The sequence below is a fragment of the Calonectris borealis genome, chromosome 3 (genome assembly GCF_964195595.1).
Source record: "Calonectris borealis chromosome 3, bCalBor7.hap1.2, whole genome shotgun sequence".
NCBI lineage: Eukaryota > Metazoa > Chordata > Aves > Procellariiformes > Procellariidae > Calonectris > Calonectris borealis.
In genome coordinates, this window is record NC_134314.1 from 99695003 (window position 1) to 99714525 (window position 19523).

Sequence of the window (19523 nt, forward strand, 5' to 3'; positions counted from 1 at the left end):
GAGCCACCGGCCGTGCGCAGAATTACTGCAGGAGTGGTGGGGGGGTGCCAGCGTCTTGTTCTCGCTGGCCTGAAATGCCCCTGCAGCTCTGCGGGGGGTGGCAACGCGTGCCTGTATTGCTAGGAATTACAAGCCAAAAAGTTTATGAAATGATCTTATTAAGGGGATGCTAAAAGAGCAAAAAAAGTTGTTTGCGCTCTGCCTTTCTCAGCAGAGGTCAGAGTCTCTTGGGATGATGGCTACCACAGGTTTGACCTCCGACTTACCCACCTGGAAGTGTAACGACTGCCTTGTGCAAGGTAGCATCCTGCAGCTGGAGGCAGCTAATGAGGGCAGCGCATGTCCTGGTTTTCAAAGTTTTCAGTTTGTGCAGCACATTTTGTTGTTGCCTGGTTTGGAGCTCCATGTTTTGGCTTCGTGCCTTTCTACAATTAGTTGAAGCACTGCCACGAGGTGATTAGCTATTTTTAACTAAGAGTAGTAGAAGATTTGGGTGTTTGTTGACAAGCAATCATTGAGATAATACTCCGTTCCTTTAGGGCACTCTTCTCAGCATTGTGTCGTGCATCATGAGAAGGAAGATGTTTGTTTGTGTCAGGGAGGAGCAGCAGTTGGAGGCTGGACTGGCATAGCAGAGAGGCTACTTTTTAGTTTTTCTTCTGACTTTCTCAGCGAAACATCAAGTCTTTTTTGTTTTAAAGAAGTTTCTGTTGTTCTTTTCTAAACTCTCCCCTCAGCCCCCAGTAAATGAAAGTGAGCAAAGGTACTGTCTTGAAGAATGATGATGTTAACTGGTACAGTTGTATATCATTGCAAGGTTCCGTACGTTTTGTTTTCGACTATTTGTGAATGTTCATAGATTTCCAAGTGCTATGCATTTGCTTGAAAATTCAGTACTGAAGTAGTAGATGACTATCTTGTGGGCTAATTTGCTTGTGTACAAAATACAAATTATTTTTGAGGCAAGTGGGTATTATTTGTTTACTCACCTTATGGGTTCTCGCCAGTACTTTAACATTTATGCCTCTAAACCCACTTGTTAAATATGAAAAATTAAGGTGAGGCTGATATGCTAGGAATCTTAACAAAATATGATTATGCTTAAAATTTATGCTTAAAAAAGAGCAAAAGATCCAAATGTGTTGTTGATGGGAGATGCTGGTTCTGGAGCCATGATGTGAAGGTTGCGGGGGTCTGTTAAGTTGCAGTTTCTTGGCACTGAAAGCATTAAAAGTATCAAATTGTGACCATGAAAGCAAAATAATGCCAACAAAATTTGCAATTCAAAATAACCATAAGTTTGATTTAATGACAAAATAAACACCAACAAACAGTTTTATAATTAATTATAGAAATTGGCAACAGCACTTTTATAAATTATGGATCTGAATTGCTTTTTAAATATTCCCTGAAAAAAAAATTGAGAGATATCGTAGGCATTACAGTTGTGTGTATATACATATGTATGTAATCTATTCATGCAGATACCTCTACATATACATATTAATATGAACACACGCACATTATATATATGCTTTTTAAAGCTTGTCAGTTCTTAAAAGGGTTAAGCAGTTTTAAAATTACCTCAACCCACTTCTTAAACATTGTTGCCTTAATTAATAGCTGCTAACATATGAAGGGCTTGTCTTGGCTCTCAGAGTATAAAAAAAAGAAGCGGCATGTCACAGAGCTCCATGTACACTGTTTCTTGTCTACTGCCATTAAAATTAATCATTGTGGCTAAAACCTGAAAGGTTTGTCATTTCTGGTACAAGTGGACATACCAACACCTGTGACTTCTTACCCATAGTCTCCTTGCGTAGCGTATTGTCTGTGTGGTTTGTTTGGTTTTTTTTTTTGTAAAGGAATTTCAGGGGGGGGTTTAACAAAAAGGAATGGCTATTGATATTTATTACTGATTTAGCATTTCTGAATGCAATGAACAAATATAGGATGAAACTTTCAACAGCTACTTATTAATTTAGCTTGGCCAGAGTGAAAGCTAGTCCTTTCCAAATGACGAGTTAAACGTATTTTGGAGGACTGCACTACTCACGAGCCAATATGCAACGCAGTGTTTCTGAAATCCATTTTCCAGTGCTAAAGAAGTTTGTCCCTTTTGCCAAGTGGAGAGGCTGCATCAACTTGGAGTGGAGGTTGGGGAAGAACTTCCCACCTCTCCCTGTATTAAATACTTTAAGTCATAAAGACAAATTTTTCTTACCTTTTCTTTACAGATAACACACCACCTCTAGTACATAGAGGTGTTGTAACAACACACAGTTCTGTTGTCCACACAGTACTTTATAGTATCCATGTAATCCACACAGATTTTTTTGATTCTGAATTTGGGGAATTTTCCTTGCAAATGTTGTTGTTGCTTGTATTTGATGTTCCCATTCCCAAATTTGATGTGTATGCAGACTGAAACCCCGTAGCCTGTTGCAGTTAGGTCGTGCACCGGGCAGTTCAAACAGCGCTTGGGCAAAACAACTTGGAAACTCTGCAACCGATTAAACGTGGTGCCATTTCAAAACCAGTTTTGCACTGACTTGGTGGCCTGCCGTAGCGGGGACATGACTTACAGCTGAGGAGAGCTTTTCCGAACCTGGCCAGGGAGGATACAGGAGAGCAAAGACGGTAGCAGGTGAATCCTTGGGACGGCGGCGGCGGCGGACTGGCGGGCAGTGCTCTGCTCGAATGGCAGATCTCCCTTACCGCAAAACAAACTAAACGTTGTTGTGTGTGGAGCGGACGGTAGGATGAGTTTCGTGCAGTGTCTCGCTTGTGATCTTTAATCTCTGTGTCGAGATTGTTGTGGACTGCTGTAACTTTGGTTATACCGTTACAGGGAGTGCAGGCAGGCGGGCACACCGAGCTGCTGCTGACACGGGGGAGTCTAAGGAAAAGGAACGGCTACTCTGACACTTGGAAGGCAAAGCTGTGCTGAAATTAAATTATGACATTTAGCCTTGGTTAAAACTCCCGGGAAGGTATCTATTCCCTTGCTAACCACTTGTTTTTGCAGCAGCAGCCGCAGCTCCGCTGTGGAAGTGTGAAACGTTTTCCGCACAAAAGCGTGAAGCAGGACACGAACGTAGAGGCCAAAGCATACAGTGTGACCTTCACTGGCTGAGGGGTGCATAATTCCCCCTAAACTTGTACTATTTTTCATCTCCTGGTGGTGCGAGTTGGGCAGGTTGTGTGTCATCCACCCACTCTTCCCCGTGCTCTTCTCTGTACACAGCCCCACGGCATGCTATTGTTAGACATGAACGCTAATTGCTAATTGTATTTCAAGGCTCCTATCTTCTTATTGCTAAAGCCTGTAACAATAATCACAGCCTATATTCCCCATCTCTAGGCATCAAGGAAACAAGATATGATCACAGGCAGTGTGCTAATGTAATTGTAGTATATAGAATATGAGCTTTTTCTATGTAAACACGGGCCTGGCCACATCCTATGATAGCTCTTCCTACACTCCATACGATGGCTGTTCCTAGGCTCACCGCTCAAGTCCCCATTATGTATACATCTATCCTTGTCATAACACCACCTCTGAAACACTCACACCGTTTGGTCCTGCTGCATAATGTTAAGAGGGTGGAATTTTAAATTGAAAAAGGCTGTTTAAGTAATGTCAGCAGCCTGACTAATTTCACAAAAGGAAGGAAATTCAAAGTTAAGGCTATGGTATATTCTTATCTAGATGCCTGAAGATTTCTGTGCATGACAATATGCCCCTAAAATTCAGAGCTGTCCCTTATGTCTTTAATTTCTCCTATTGTGTCTCTCCTTTTTTTATTAAACATCAAAGTGAACTCACAACAGAGAGTCAGCCTAGAATTTAATCCTCTAAATACCTTGAAAATAGCGGTTTAGACTAGAAGTACCAATATATACCCTTAAAACTTCAGTGTAATATAAAAGAGATTCTAATCACAACAGATCATTACAAAGAAGAGTAAACCACTTTAAAAAAATTCAGTGTCTTAAATATAATAAAAAGGAATAATTAAGAATCAAACAAGAAGCCGCTATTCTGACAATTTAATGATGCTGAATTGGACTGAAAGAATTGGCTTTGCCATTAAAAGGCAATGAAAATCTGATCATTTCAAAATGGCACTAGGATCAGATCAAGTGTGGGCTTTGGTGTTGGTTTTTTGGGGTTTGTTTTGTTTTGTTTTTTTAAATCACATGCAGCAGAACCAGAAAGAAGTGGTAGAATTCACCTTAGAAAAACCTTGGAGTGTTTTGGAGTCCAGTGTTTGCTGCCTGGGGCTGAAGCTGTTACTTTATCATCAGACCTGCTTAACATCTTTAGACTAGGGTCTTCCTGGGAATTTATTGCCACGTGGAACCTGTGGAAAGTAATGTGGCAGCCCTAACTGCCAAATAGAATAATAAAATATTAATGTTCTTTCATTCTTATTTCTTTTAAAAAAAAAAAAAAGGTATTTACATAACAGTATCCGGGGCATTATAGCCGATTACACTAGTAGTTTTCCACTGTGTGCAACATGTAAATGAAAGTGGACGATGTGCTTTGGGTCTCTGTATATAAACACAGAGATATGCATCCAAACATTTAAAATCAAACAAGCTAATCTTGTAAAATGCTTGGGACAACTGTACACCTAATTTGCACACGCACTTACCATGACTATGTGTGAATTATAGCCGTTTATTTATTGTTACTCCTTTTCTGACCATTTGTGTCTTATGGCTGAGCATAACTAGGAGCACAATTACAAGCACTTCATAGATTGCACCATTAGATTTTTAATTACCGGAGGGTCAGGTTTGGTGTTTTCTACCTGAGAATCTTAGGAACCAAACTTGGCAAATGTCTGTGATTTGTATTGCTATGGAGAAAAATGTGATTGATAACAACCAATCGGTATGTATTGATACTGTAGAAATAAATCCAAGAAGGTGAGATAAAATTATCTGTTACAAGAAATCAGCTGTACAGTGGGAAAATACCCATTTTGGGCATCAACAGCATCTAACTGGAACATAAAGGCAAAGCCGTAAAACACGTAAGCAAGTAGAAACAACACAGAATCGTTACCAGTTGTGTTTTCCATCCTTGCATTTCTCCTGAAGCTTCAGTAAAATCGTCAGTGTTGCTTTCCTCTACACTGTTCTTATGAGTGCTGAATGTTATACATGCTACAGAAAGTAGCATTTTGTGTGCGTGCTGATCCCACTTCTCTCTGAGCTCTCCGAATTAAGTACGTGATCACTATACATTCAAACATTATGGACTAAAACATCAGCTATTACTAAGTGGGATGGGTCCTTTTAAATCAGTGGCCCATATTTCAAGGTGTGGAGAACTCATAAGCGTCTTGTCACCTATAAAAACTGTACGACAAACAAACAAACAACAACAACCACCGACGCCAGCCCCAGGCTGCGTGGAGGAGCACGGCCTGCCTGCCGACTCCCGGTGTTCTGCTGCCATCCCGTGGCCAGCCGGGCTGGCGGCACCCGCCGCTCCCCGCAGGGACCTGCTCTCCCCCTGCGCGGCTGCGGAGGTGACCAAAAATCAGCTCGTGGGCTTTCCCTGTGTCCTTGCTGCCGCCTCTGCGTGGTTTGCTGTTACCAGTCTTGCTGTGATTTCTGCTTGATGAACCTCAGAGATAAATAATACAAAAGGAGGAAACTGCAAACGATACCAGCGAGGACGAGATAGCTTACGTAGAGAGGGTGGGAGTCCAGGTCCAGAGCCTGAGTGACCTGTAACCACAGATAATGCAAAATTAGGAACGGACACAAAATTTTCATGCTGGATCTGTGAAGCGTGTTTTACGTGTGAGCTTCCCTGGCCCCTGCCACCTTTTCCCTTGGTTTCCAGCTGGATGCGACTTTCAGAGTGGTTTGATAGCTGGTTACAGCTACGCCACGTCTAGGGGCTGCGGTATTTCAGAGGAATACGGTTCAGCCTCTGAACAATTTCAGCAAGCACATAGTTGGGGCTTATGTAGGAAATAGTTGCCCTTTATTGTTTTCTTTTTTTCTATCTTCCATTAAAAAGAAAAGGATAAAAGGAGTGACTGCTGTAGGGACAAATTTAAAATACACCAAGTGTAACGTGACTTGGCATATTGATTTAGTGCTTCTCAAATTTGAGGCCTACAGCATCTACTTAAATATGATGGGCATATAAATAGCATTCTAATTAGTTATCAAATGTTTGTAACAATTTTTATTGGTGACTTACAAGTTTCCCTGGTATTTGAAATGTAGTATTTCCCACAGTCATTTCATATGTGAGGTCAGTGAACTGTATTTGCATCATGCCTTGAAAACTCCATCGGAGAAAAGAGATTTTAGAAACCCAAAATGGAACTGGGAAAAAAATGGCAGAAAGAAAGAAATTGATATACATACACAAAACTTACTTGAGACCTCAAAAACTGCTGTGTTGCTGCCAAATACAGCAGGTTTGTCTAATTTCTTGACAACAAGAGGCTGTAAACATACCACATTTTATTATTGGGCAAAATGGCAGATATACTTTATATTATTACGTGGAGATGGAAAGTTAGGAGAGAGCTAATATCCATCAAACTCCCACTGTCAACCAAGTCTCACTGCAGCTCAATCTTCAGCTACTGAATATAATTCTTTTTACTGAAAAATTTAACAACCATGTAAGAATCGAGCCTTTCACTAAGTGCTTTTTTGACCAAATTTATTGTTACCTCATTTTCAGATGGAGAAACTGATTTAAAATGAACAATCTGACTCCACCATCATCACCCAAGAAGATGATTGCACAGGTAAGAATGAAGCCGAATTTTCCTGCACAGGACACATTCAGCCTCACAACAACCTGTCACTAATGAAAACCATTGATGTTTCAGTTTGGAGGGATGGTGGGAGCTTTGTCTTACCCGTCCAGAGGTTTTCCAAGCTTATCACAAAACCACCGCTCAGGTAGAACGATGTGAAAAGGACGTTGCCGAAGAAGGCTGAGAGCTGTAAAGTCGGCAGCAGTGCTGCCACCCAAAGTGCCATCGCCCGGGCACAATATACAGCCAGCCATACCAAGAGGAAGTTCAGCAGGAAATGTTCTGGTTCAGGAATGAGGTTTGCCAGCCAGTAGATGGGAACCCCATAAATTATGACAAAAGTGCAGTGCTCTGGGAGCTCCCCCAAAATCTATTCAGGAAGGGGGGGGGGGGGGGAAGAGAGAGAGAAAAATAAGTTGAATGATAATCACAAAGCCTTCTGAGATGTACCTCAACGTACTTACAGACTGTTTATAAAAACTACAGGAAATACTCCGTTAGAATGCAATCACCTCCCTGTTAGGTGGTGTTGGTGACATCCAAAAGCAATCCACAGCAAAAATTGAAATCCTTACTAATTTTTTCTCTAGCTGTGACAATTCCTATAACTAATTCTTAAAACGAGAGGATTCTTGTTACAGATTAGATGTCTTGTTTTGTAACGGTTTTGGCAGCTTCTAAGAATTTAGGACACTTTCCCTGAGAACTGGTGCGCTTGCTAACAGTAATACTGTTACTGATTCATGGCAACTGTGTGTTTTGTCCAAATTTGATTGAACCTAGTCTGAGATAAAATTTGAGACAAATTTGGCTGTTGGTCACTTCCCCACTGTGTCCCAAAGGCAGTCCAGTTAGTAACTACTTAACTCACTGTAAAACAAAAAACACGCTTAGGATTTTCTCAAATATCTGAAGATAAGTATAGAGACTGTTATGATTATTTCTTCTGAAGAGGGTTGCTACTATCCTCTAATACTAAGGTTGTAACAAATTACATCGATTTCTCTATGAATAATGTGCAATCTTTGTGACACAATGCAAAGAATATTTTTCTCTGGCAACCACTAATAAGCATTTAAAATCTTGTGCAGAAATGGAAACCTAAATTACAGATGCCATGGCAGGCAGAACTCATCTAACAGTGGCAACATCACAAAGAAGGGATTATTCTAAATCTGTGAGAAAGAGAATGTAATTTTTTAAAAGTTCTAATTGATTTTCAGAAACTTTGGCTCTTCGTGCATTTAATACGGTTGTTTATCTCTGACCAGTACAGGCCCAAACAACTACTGGAAATGTCACAGTTAGCATTTTGTCACTTCTGTTTTACCTTTTCTTTAGCATTTAATATGAATATTTTGTTTTACAGATCAAGACATATAATCAAACTTTCAAAGATGCTTCAGTGAATGCAATATGCAGGTATGTAAAACTGTCTAAACCCTCAAATTTGAGTTTGAGATTTCTCAAATTCTGACCAAACAACGCAGTGAAAGATTCTTCTTTGGCTTTTCTGGGGTGGGATCTCAGCCATGACTTATGGCAACAGATCTAAAGTAGTGTGAGGTTTAATCCATTAATGCCAAGGAAGCAAGAACGATAGCCTTAGCTGGCAGACACAAAAGAACACAGTCTGATATGAATGTGATCATTTATACAACAAGGCTTTGGTTTGTTTGTGGTTTTCAATGTTAAAGTCAGCTGTTTGTATTTCCTGGCAACAAAACCAATTACCTTAGCAAAGAAGTATGGGCTAACGGAGTACATTCCATCTTCCAAGTCATGATAAAGCATAGCTCTTTCCGAGTGACCTGCAGAGTAGGAACAAACAGGTTGGTTTCATCCTAGGGTTGCATTAATAAGTATAATTTTTTCATTCATTTAGGAATTTTCTGACTTTGATTGCTTATAACATGTAAAAGAAAACTGACACTTACATTTGGCAATAACATCCAAAATCACTGTGAATGGGATTAGTGCTCCTATCATGTACAACAGTGCTGTTGTGTCACGAATAGAGAGTCTGGTTTTCTCATGGCCGTAGTACAAAAATCCAATTAATAATGACATGAGAAGGGCCTCAAATCCATGGATTAATAACGTTGAAAGATCTCTGAAGTCATTGGAGACTTGACGACTAGGAAAACAGCAACATTGACCATAAGTTATAGTACTTACTAATGCCGGTTATATTCAGATACGTTGCCCCGAACGCCCTGCTAAAATAAATTCGTGGAACTTGCTGACTTTGAGTAGGACAGGAGTTGGGCTGTCAGTTTCTGTAAAGGATTTTACCTAATCAAAGCTATTGAGCGTCTGTAGCCGCCTAGTATTTCAGGTCTGAAATCCTGAAAGCTTGAAGGAAGGCAATGGGGGTGGGATGGTCTGATTTCGGAGACACAGAAGCAATTACTGTAGCATACGCTAATAACAGCTGATGCTGGTAGTGATGTTCTACATGTATTGAACCAGTTGATCATGTTTCTTTTGAGTACACAAGCCTGAGACCCAACTACAATACTCATCTATGCTGGCTATAATCACTGAAGCCTCCTGGCTTCAAATCTGAGGCAGAGGTGTGAGACTGGCTATGCCTGAGCCTACCACGCAGCTGCCGGGGCTTGCTGAGGGTTGAGTCACCACACTTTGGCATGGGTATCGGGACAGCAGTATCCAAAACTGGGATGCACCTTCCGGAGCCTGCTGCTGCTTAAAGCTGAGGGCTCCCAGTGATGTGAGCTGGAGGTGACTGTGTCTGGAAGGAGCCCTGGGGCAGAAAGGTGGGGCCATACATCCTGGCTGCTGTCCTGCGTAGGGGGCTGGGGTGAGCCGGTATAGCAACACCTCTGCTCTACAGCTTGCTCAGGCCTAGCGCTAGCTCTGCACTTTCAGCATGCACTCAGTTCTCATTTTGTGCTTCTTTCTTATGCTTTAAAATACAAATAGGCATGATACGTAACTGTTTATGCTGGAGATAAGGTTACCTTAATAATATAGTGAACTGCTTTAAGACTCCTGGTAATTGATCACTTGAATAGTGAGGCATGTTGATAGCTTCTTCTGAATTTACATGGGACCTGCCCAAAAGAAAAGAGAAAAAACCATGAAATTATCACGGGCTGTAGCTGTTATTCCAGATCTGCTGTATGACACTCTTTTCTTTACCTTTGCTTGCTGAATGTGGTTGCAACATTATCTCCTTCAGTAACTTTCCATAAGAAATCATCAAAATCTTTGACTTTTTCTAGGAACAAGTTGGCAAGAGTATTTGCTCTTTTTCGGCTTTCCATCTCCTTTTCTGTGGTCTGTTTATCAATACTGGTCAAATCAACTGCAAGACATTGTTTGACATGAGTCCATATGCTACAGATGTGATAACTTTATGATGTGTTTAGAATCAGAGGTTTCATTGTGAACAGGCAGTATGACCTGTGTGCATGCATTAAGCTACAATGGTTAAAACTTTATCAGTTACTTTAGGTAATTAGAGAAGAACAGATTGTTAATGTGTATTTTGTCTTGGGAGATGTTTCTTATCTAGTCATTCAATGAATCACTGAGAGATTTCATAATTGTTTGTTAGACTATTGTAAACTACTATTTCAGATTTTTCTAAATTTAATAGTGGCTTGAGCAGGGTGCTGAGGATAAACAGTTTGAATTCCCTTCCTGGCATGTAGGCATTTACAATCTGTTATGTGAATCTGACTTAAATCACATGTTTTTTTCTCCATCTGCAAAACGATAGTTATCATCTTTTTTTGTATCTTACAAAGGTGCCATAAACTTTACCTGAAACTGAGAAAGCTCAGGACAGATATTATCCAAGGACAACATAGTAGCAGCAACAATAGTTGACTTTTAGCATTATTTTTATACGTAGAAAAATGATTTTTTTAAATCTAAACTTTTAATAGTATTTTCCAATGCTGACCTTCAGCGTAGCATGACAATAGCTGACGTTTTGCAGATGCTTTCTGAGAGAACTATCGCTGTACATTTCATAACTCCTTACATTGGGCTGATCATCTCTCTTCAGCCACTCTTCAGCAGCAGTCCATCAGAAATTAGTTGCCACCTGCCCCACCTCTTCCCTTGTGCCGTAGTCTCCTGTTTCTCTGTCGGACACACAGCTAGCATTCGTGCATTTCTGCAGGTGCTCCTTCATGCTGTGGCATACTCTACCATCCTGTCCCATTTCCACCTTCCTGCTGCCCATATTTCTCTTCTCTTCCTATGGGTACTGACTCTGTGCATACTGCTAAATGGTCTTCCACCTCCCTTTCTCATCCCTCCCCGCTTCCATGTCATAGGGGTTTGTCTCTGTAACCACAGGCTGTAGCTACAAGTTTCCCCAGGACTGCCTCATATTCTCCATTCCCATACAGGGGTGGTGCAAGCCTTCCTCAAGGCTGTGCTTGGCTGAGGACTGCTCTGAACCATGGTGGTGACAAAGGTCGTTTTGCAGGGCTTGACACTGAGGTGAACTTCTGTTTATCTCTGCACAGCTGATACGAGCTGACACCGCTTGCCACATAGACACAGACGAAGAGGTTACTCCAGAGCATTGAGGTTGGTGTCTGTACAAGGTTTCCTAGCCAACTCGAGTGCAAAGACCTCCGGGCTGGAACTGAACCAACCTCTGCGGTAAGAGGCTACTGCCATTAGATTAACAGGGCCAGATTCCCCGTGCATGTTGCAAAAAACAGAAGAGGAATGGATTTGGAACCATGTAGTTAACTTTCTTTGAGAACAGGAATAAAAGGATTGCTGTTCTGGGTTTTTCCCTTCCAATGTGCTCTGTTGGGCAGCACTTCTCTTTCCCCTTTACTGTTCCAGATGTGTATTATTCCTCACCTTGGGAAACTAGCTTCCCACATTTCTTAATTCAGAAGTCAGAGAACTGGCTACAGAAAGCAATTGATCAGTTCATCCATGTCTGGATGGGTAAACGTTTCAACCAGCTAAAACATGGGAATAAGTGTTCTAAACATGTGGAAGAGTTGCTACACCTGGCAGAGTTAAAAGGAGGATTATTTAAAATTGATTTTGTCCGTACCTCTTGTTTTTGTTACATTTCCTGTACTGACAAATAACGATCTTATTAAAACCTGAACTTGCTATAGTATTGATTTGAGTCAGTTATAAGGCATTTCTAAGACAGTTATAGTCAATAAAAATCAATGTTACCTGATACACTTATGAAAGCAAATGATTTCCAGTAACCTTTTTTATGGCAGTGCTTAATACTAACCATAGAAATCTGCAGGATTGCTGTACCTTGGGCAGGGGTAGCCTAATTCTGTGAAATATGGGACCATGTCTCTAGCTGTTCCAGAATAGACAGTGACTCCAGAAGTCATCAGAAGAACTAAATCAAACAGTTGGAAGATATCTGACCGCGGCTGATGAAGTGAAAGAAGAACTAATCTGTTTCCTCTGGCCAGTCTGGATAATGTTATCACAAGGTTATGTGCAGTAAAACTGTCCAGTCCAGATGTGGGCTCATCGAGTATGAGTATTCCTGCCAAAGACAATAAGTTTAGCTGTGGAAAGCAGCATGTTTGATTTGGAAAATATGTTCTAAGTGAAATGGTGCTAGTGCATGAAATCGCACAGATATATTCCTTCTTTTTTAAAGTCCAAAGTATATTTCATACCAGCATCACATAATATGCAACAATGGCAATTTCTTGCACTATCTTACTGAACATGATGACCAAGAGTAATTATTTTAAATCTTATCTTGCTCCCACTGGAAGCAAGATATTTTTTTTATTTTTCATTGGGATGAAGATTTAGGATCCTTATTAAATTCACATTCTTCTCTGCAGTTTTTGCACTTTGCCCGTACAAAAATCAGATACCTGAGTATTAGTTAATACAATAGTATTAGTTTTGTATCCTGCCTACTGAAATATTTTAACCTAAATGCTCGATATGTAAACCTCGTGCATTAGTCATGTGTAAATATTCACACAGTATTAATTTAGATAGCTCCTCCTCCCAAACTGTGCTCTGTTTTGCACCTATTCGCACATATATATGAAGAGATATATATATGTTTGGAATTTTGTTTGTTTGTTTTGCAATTTGTTGTTACAAACTTGAAAGAGTTTTATTATTTTGCAGTGTTTGTGTTATTATAGAACTTAATGACTTCAATCAGAGCAAGGCAATGTCTGTACACAGACGTGGTTTCTGTGCTGAGGGGTAAAAAACATGTTTGAAATGTAAAGAAAACTTTACTTATTTTTCCTGGAACTAATTCTTTTTTTTACTTCAGTACCAGCACGTCTATTCCTGAGCATCACTTCTCACAAAAAAAAGACTTCTGCTTTCCCCATAATTACAAAAATATAACTTTATACAAGCAAAAAATTCTCAGATCCATTTCCCAGTGGAAGAGCTGATGGGAATTATTGCTCAACAAGAGGCTCAGCCAAGACTATTAGTGCTTTTGATATATATATAAGAGCAGATAGGGGATTCAATCCTGCAAAATCAACTGCAGATTTAGCCTCCTGTTTTGCTTCTGCTGAAGACGATGGAAATTTCTAGTTCACCTGCGGCATGAGCCAGCCACGTCAGTGAGTTGCACAAGACCACAATCACTGACTATGCAGCCAAGAAAATGACCTTCCCTGTTAACATTGCACATGTAAATGGGCTGGGTTGGAGGAAAGGAAAACAATCCTGATGTTATAATAGGCCAGCAGCCTTCCAAAGTAACTTGTGTCGTGCGGTCAGATAAAAAACAAACCTCATGCTGATATGCATAAACCAGAGCTCTGCTGTAAGGGTGACTTCAGGCAACTTTCAGAAGTCTGTGTGATGGTGGTTTTAGAGAGCGGTGGGTGAAGGCTCTCAGGGGGACTCTGCCTGGCTCTGCTGCTCCATTGGCAAAGGTGGCAGAAGCAAAAGTAGGCTGGCTCCATTTACAGAATTATTACTGTAATAATTACATTATTATCTGTGATCAGCACTGATTTCAATTTAAGCAAATGGACCAGCACCCAGTCACTGTGCCTAACTTTGCTATGGAGAGGTAACCTCTGGCAGAGCGTGGTGCAAGACCTGTTAAGTGTCCTGAGTATGAACTCATCGAGTTGCCTCAGGGGCAACTGTGTGTATGACTCTTCCCTGAAAGTTCCTATCTTCAGTTACTGCCCCATTTCAGCCAGTGGTCTGTGGTGGGCACAAGGAAGGTGTCGGGGTTTTGCTCACCCGGGTTCCAGAGCAGCTGCACACCGATGCTCACTCTCCGCCTCTCGCCTCCCGAAACACCGCGGAGGTACTCGTTCCCTACCCTGGTGTTTGCACACTGACGCAAGCGTAGTTCTGCTATAACGTCTTCTACCTGGAGGGATCCGAAGGGTAACAGAGATAAAGCAAGGGTTTATTTGCACATTCATGCATAGATAAAGCTGAAAATATGATTAATGTGGTTAAAATTCATCTGGATGTTTCAGTGCTATCTGATCAAGAGACACTTGAAAACACATCTTGATTTTAGAGATAACATTAAAAAAGGCTCAGCGATCAGCAATTTAGTTCTTCTTTCAGGCTCTCTAATGCTTTCTCTAGATTGTCATTTTTTATGAGCTTTGGAACAATTGCTGGTTTCTATCTTGAAAGAAGAAAAAGGTTTATATCATAATCTACATGAAAAAATGCCAGATTAGCTGTTCTGAATCCAAACACACAGGATCTCTTGGATAATTCCTGTCAGACACATTTTTGACAACTTTATTTTTTTCCAACAGTTTAATTACCCTTTTTTTCCTTTGTGAGTCTGAAAAAAACTTTGGAAGGCGCAGTTTGGCAACGAACAATAGCGTTTCTCTGACAGTCAGGTGGGGGAGCAGTCGGTCATCCTGCCGCACGTGTGCGATGCATTTCTTAACAAGCTGGGGAGTGCTGGGTTTGTTATTGATCATGATTTGACCAGACTTGATTTTGCCTCCATGATCCCGGCAAGTTATCACATCAAGCAAAGATGTCTTTCCACCAGCTAGAAAAATCAAAATTGAAAATTCAATTAATTTCCAGGGGATTATGTTGAAAAGTTGATTTAGTCACAGAGGATAGAAGTTTTCGTTTCCTACCATCTTTTCCCCAACCCTTCCCAAAGCTTTTCCAAAGCCACAGAGACGGGATGGTCTTGAAAGAAAATACTGACACCCGACTACAAGCTCATATTCAGGAAATCTCTCTCCTCTGGAATGGAGTACGTGGCTTTAACCTTTGTCATTTCTCAGCAGAATTGGGTAGTTGGGCATTGAGGATAGCTCCATGAACTCAAGAAGCAAGGTCTCTTTGTCCTCTTGTTACCTCTCACTTTTGAAACATAAGTGAAAGGTCGTATCCTGCGCTGGCTGCAGGGCTGGCAACTAAATGCTCGGCAAGAGCTTGTTTTGTGGAGGGAAACGGCAGCTGGAACAGCTGAATGACTAAAGCGCTGAATTATTATACAGACAATAAGAATCTTAATAATGGTTGAAATAAAAAATTATTATTACTTAAATAAGACAAAAAGTCATTTAAATAATTAAGAAAAGCTGGCTTGTACTCAGAGGTAAGAAAAGTAAAACAATGAAAACAAAACCTGATTTGGAATTAAATAGCAAATGAATTTTTCCTTTTTGCTATATAATACTGTATGTAAACACACAGAGCTCCCGTATTATGATTAGATGTCATTTATTTCTAGTTCCCTGTTGAAAGATTAACTCCACACTTGTTTCTTAATATATACATTCTAAAAAAGAAACCCATCCATCTGTAAACTACGTATTGCTCTATTTAAGAGTGACATATTGATTGCCATTGACAACGTGAAACCCATCAGCAGTTTAATCCATTTTACTAAGGCATTTGATGAAATAGATGATAAACAGCTTTTAAAAATAGTTTGACTAGTTTGCTGAAAGGGATTTGTGCTCAGTGTATGTTACCTTACAAAAGTGCTATATCTATAACTCAATACGTTACTTCATCACAAGCTTTTCCTTTTATTATCAGGAGAATCTCTAAGGTACAACTTCAATTACATTAAGGACATGTGCTAAGAAAATATTCCCATGGCAATGGGGAAGAAAAACCTCTTTTGAGAAATAAAGTTAAAACTTCTTTGGCAAATATGCCTTGCCTTTGAGAGAGTATCTTCACTGAATCACTGAGCTAACCTGATGTAAGAGTCTAGTGGAGACACAGCATGGGAGTTTTTATCTCCAAAGTATGGGTACTTTTTACTTCAGTATGGGTACTTTTTACTTCAGTTTAACAGGTCATGTGTCTATTTCTTATCCCCCTAGATGAGCTTAGACTCAACTAACCACATGGGGTAAAGGTTATCTCTCCATTAGTCGGCCTCACCCTGGAGAAGATTAAACCAGTCCCACCAGAAAATGAAAGGAAAAAAAAAAAAAGATGGAGGAAAGCAGAGACCCATTTTAAAGCCAAACAGAAGAGGAACTGTCTTTTCTTCTCTGTAAGTTTCTCTTAATTAATCCAAATGCGATATTTTATCCTGTTAGAATTGTTTCAATCTGAAGGGAATTCCTGCTTATGACTATGCAAGTTGCCACTGATCTTTCTTATGGGGTCTGGCCCCATTTGTCTGCTATGTTACTGGGTAAGGTCTGCAATTGGCCTGTTTTGAATCTGAGCCATGAAGCTGATTCATGTCCGGCAGAGCTGGGACTGCAGGCCACAGTTATAACAATACCCCACTACACCTCAGGAAACAAACAACCAATGTGTACAAGTCACAACAAAATTGGTTTTGAAAATAAATTTTAATTCTTTTTTCCCCAGTATCATTCTTTGTTTCCTCACACCTTGTTTCCTCAGACATTTTAAGAATGTACTTAAGTAACACATTTCCAATTGTTGTTTCTCAACTAGATTTTGCCATGCAAAAGACTGCAGAGCATTGCTCTTGGCTGTGTACGTTTTATCTGAGAGTTGGTCAAATAATGAAATTTGGTTGCTCTTACCAGTGCTTCCTATAATAGCTAGCATCTGACCACTTTGAACTTTTAAATTCAGGTTCTGGATTATTGACACATGAGAATGGGGATCCGATTTCCAGGTCCATGGCATTTTCATCTGCGCGAGTTTTTCATACCAGGGAATTTGGGATGCCATGTTAACCTAACAGAAAGAAACAAGTCCCTTCAATTCAAACAATAAACTATTTAGCAATAAATATCTTCAAAGTTATGATGTTGCAAGCAGAGAATATGCTAAAATAATATTGTTAATCTTCAGAAATACATGGAAGAAAGTTCTTTTACAGCCAAGTATGGTTTTCATGCTTTGCTTCTTATTCTGTTAATCACTAAAGCTATCTCTGTCCTCTATTACTTTGGTAATTTATTGCTATTGTAAATTTTAAATGTTTAAAATTTTTAATATAATTTGAAATTACGCAAAACTGAAAATTGTGAAATCTACTTCAGATGCCATGGTGGCACAAAGGGAGATGAAAAATTTCGCTGGTTTCCTGAAATCCTCCTTGTTAGTTATCCTCTCTTTGTCTCCTTCTGCATACCTATACTTGCCAGCAAGAGCTCCCACCATCCCTCGCTGGACAGAAAGTCCCTCTGCCCCAGCCCGCAGAGGAATAATTTGGCTCAAGACTGAGAAAAAACAGAGCCTAGAAACAGACCTCTTTTCCTGTCTTATCCCCTAGCTTTACTAGATACGTTTGCAATAGAGGGTTTAGCCTGCTCTCAATACTGCAGCCAAGAGCATGATTCTGCTCACAAAACTTCTGTGTATTTGACTGTGCCATGGTCGTGTGAACTTTGTGTTGTGAACTTCAACTTTGTTTAGCTTTTAAAATGGCTTGCATATAGAAACAGGCATTGCTGGATATGCTCCTTGCTGAAGGAAGGTATGTAAATTACAACTTTTACCTGGTAGTTGAGTTCTTTGACCTCGAGAACGTTTGATTTTCCGTTGTATGTGAAATACAGACTGTTATCTTCTTCAGAGCAAAAAATAGTATCCTGGGCCTTGGTCTGGAAAAGTTATTAGGTTAATTACAATAGTTAATTACAATACCTAACATGCTGTTAAAATTTGAGTTCAGAAAAGGCAAAGCACAAAGGGTAATACATTTTATGGGATATAACAGTATTGTTGATGAGTTACCGTAGTGCAAAAATCTGAAATGAAACCTGAAAAGGGTTGAAATGAGTTGTCAATCAGTGTGAAATGTACTTTGTTCTAGTGGCATGTACGAGGGCCAAACATGCTGCGCTATGGTCTTCTATTTGCTTTCAGTTTAAATGGGATCACTTTCAAAATGGAGATAAATGTCATGCCACTATAAAGAGATTGGACTCTATTTCTATTTTTGAGAAAAAAATGTACTGCTTCAGCAATGTTAGCCTACTGGATCAAAATGGTGCATACTGAAATTCATAAGTTATGACAGGTAAAAATTAAGGTTCACTGGAAGTATGTTCGTTATTGAATTCCACAGGGACTCGTTAACTTGAAGGCTTTACGAACAAGTAGGTGTGCAATCACAAGTACAGTCTCTTTTTCTCCTCTTTTGTTTTTTAAATTCAGTTTGTCAACTGGAACTTAGTGTTCTGAGATATCAGTTAAAATAACAGAGTCTCCACTTGGCTTGGTTAACCTTTTGCATATAGTTGCAATTAAGAAGTCTTTGCTGAGGCAGCTTTCTGGCTTTGGGGTTAATTCTGTGTGCATGCCTGTAGTTTTCACTCCAGGCAGCCATATCTCTCCCACAGCCTTGTGCCTTTCCTACGAGTCAGACTCATACCCTAGCCAAGGCAAACATACCTGTTCCCTGTGTGGCGGACCCTGTCCATGCCTGTGGTATCTTTGGCAGATGGCGACCACAATCTTTGTGTGCACCTCCTACCCTCACAGCAAACGAGGCTGATTAATCTTTTCAGTCTAGATACACAGGGGAAGGCAACGTGACACCAAGCAGCCTGAAAAGCCACATTAAAGCCTTCCAAGCCCCCCGCCTCCGCTGCCAAAGCACTCTGCACTCTAGCTTACGTTGAACTTAATTTTAAAAAAAACAGGTGGTCCCCAGCAAATGTGGGGAGCCAGTTTTACATCCCAAAGGCATGTCCTGGGAAAGCCAGTCCAGGCCATGCTCAGGGACTTTCTGCTCCATCCACATATTTGAAGATCCCCTCCCTCAGCCCCACCACTGTGGCATCTGAGCGCAGCTTGCATGGCACCAGCCTCATCCCCAGTGTGCTCTTGTGGGGGGTGAGGACGCTTTCTGCTCCCCGTTTCAGAGCTGGAGGAGGTAAGGACTCGCTGCCTGCAAAAGCCTGGTCGGCAGGCTGGCCACCCGCCTCTCCCAGCTCCTGGGCAAGCGCTGTAGCTGCGGGGTGGCTGAGCCCACCGGGTCTCTCCCCACTCCCCGCAGGTCTCGCTCACCGGCAAGTCCTTGCGTGCCACGTGGCTCCAGCCAGCACCGTCCAGGGAGACATTTTCAGTGGCTTCCTTCATGTCGGCAGTGGAAGGTCTTGCTTCCTGTGGTGGTTTGACTATCAGCTCTTTGAAAGCTGTGGAAATCCTTCTCCTCTTGGTTTTGAGCTCAGCCCTTTCTCGGCACCTTCACCGCAGCACCATTTCTCCTGGCGCGCTGCGTCTCTGCAGCTGGCATGACCCTGTGGACAGGGAAATATTCCCCTCCTCTGGGACAGTAAC

General features: G+C 40.8%; 1 protein-coding gene across 1 annotated transcript; it reads right to left on the reverse strand.

Moving 5' to 3' along the window:
- Window positions 1-4633: 4633 nt before the first annotated feature.
- Window positions 4634-19433, reverse strand: ABCG8 (ATP binding cassette subfamily G member 8). The gene is made up of 13 exons (XM_075148154.1): window positions 19251-19433; window positions 17735-17839; window positions 16811-16967; window positions 14585-14823; window positions 14037-14169; window positions 12064-12333; window positions 9975-10140; window positions 9794-9886; window positions 8747-8946; window positions 8544-8620; window positions 6912-7179; window positions 6236-6363; window positions 4634-5751 (listed from the first exon to the last, which is right to left on the reverse strand). The coding sequence occupies exons 1-13, from the start codon at window positions 19320-19322 to the stop codon at window positions 5614-5616; spliced, it is 2046 nt and encodes a 681-aa protein (XP_075004255.1). The 5' UTR covers window positions 19323-19433; the 3' UTR covers window positions 4634-5613.
- Between the last annotated feature and the right edge of the window lie 90 nt (window positions 19434-19523).

Bases quoted from the DNA above. Each gene is read 5' to 3' on its own strand.
- ABCG8 (XM_075148154.1), bottom strand. From the start codon at position 19,322: ATGAAGGAAGCCACTGAAAATGTCTCCCTGGACGGTGCTGGCTGGAGC. The intron at 16,968-17,734 runs GTAAAAGTTGTA...TCTTTCTGTTAG, and splicing joins TCAAAGAACTCAACTACCAG to GTTAACATGGCATCCCAAAT. The intron at 6,364-6,911 runs GTAAGACAAAGC...TTTTTTTCCCAG, and splicing joins CTTGGAAAACCTCTGGACGG to TTCCATTTTGGGTTTCTAAA.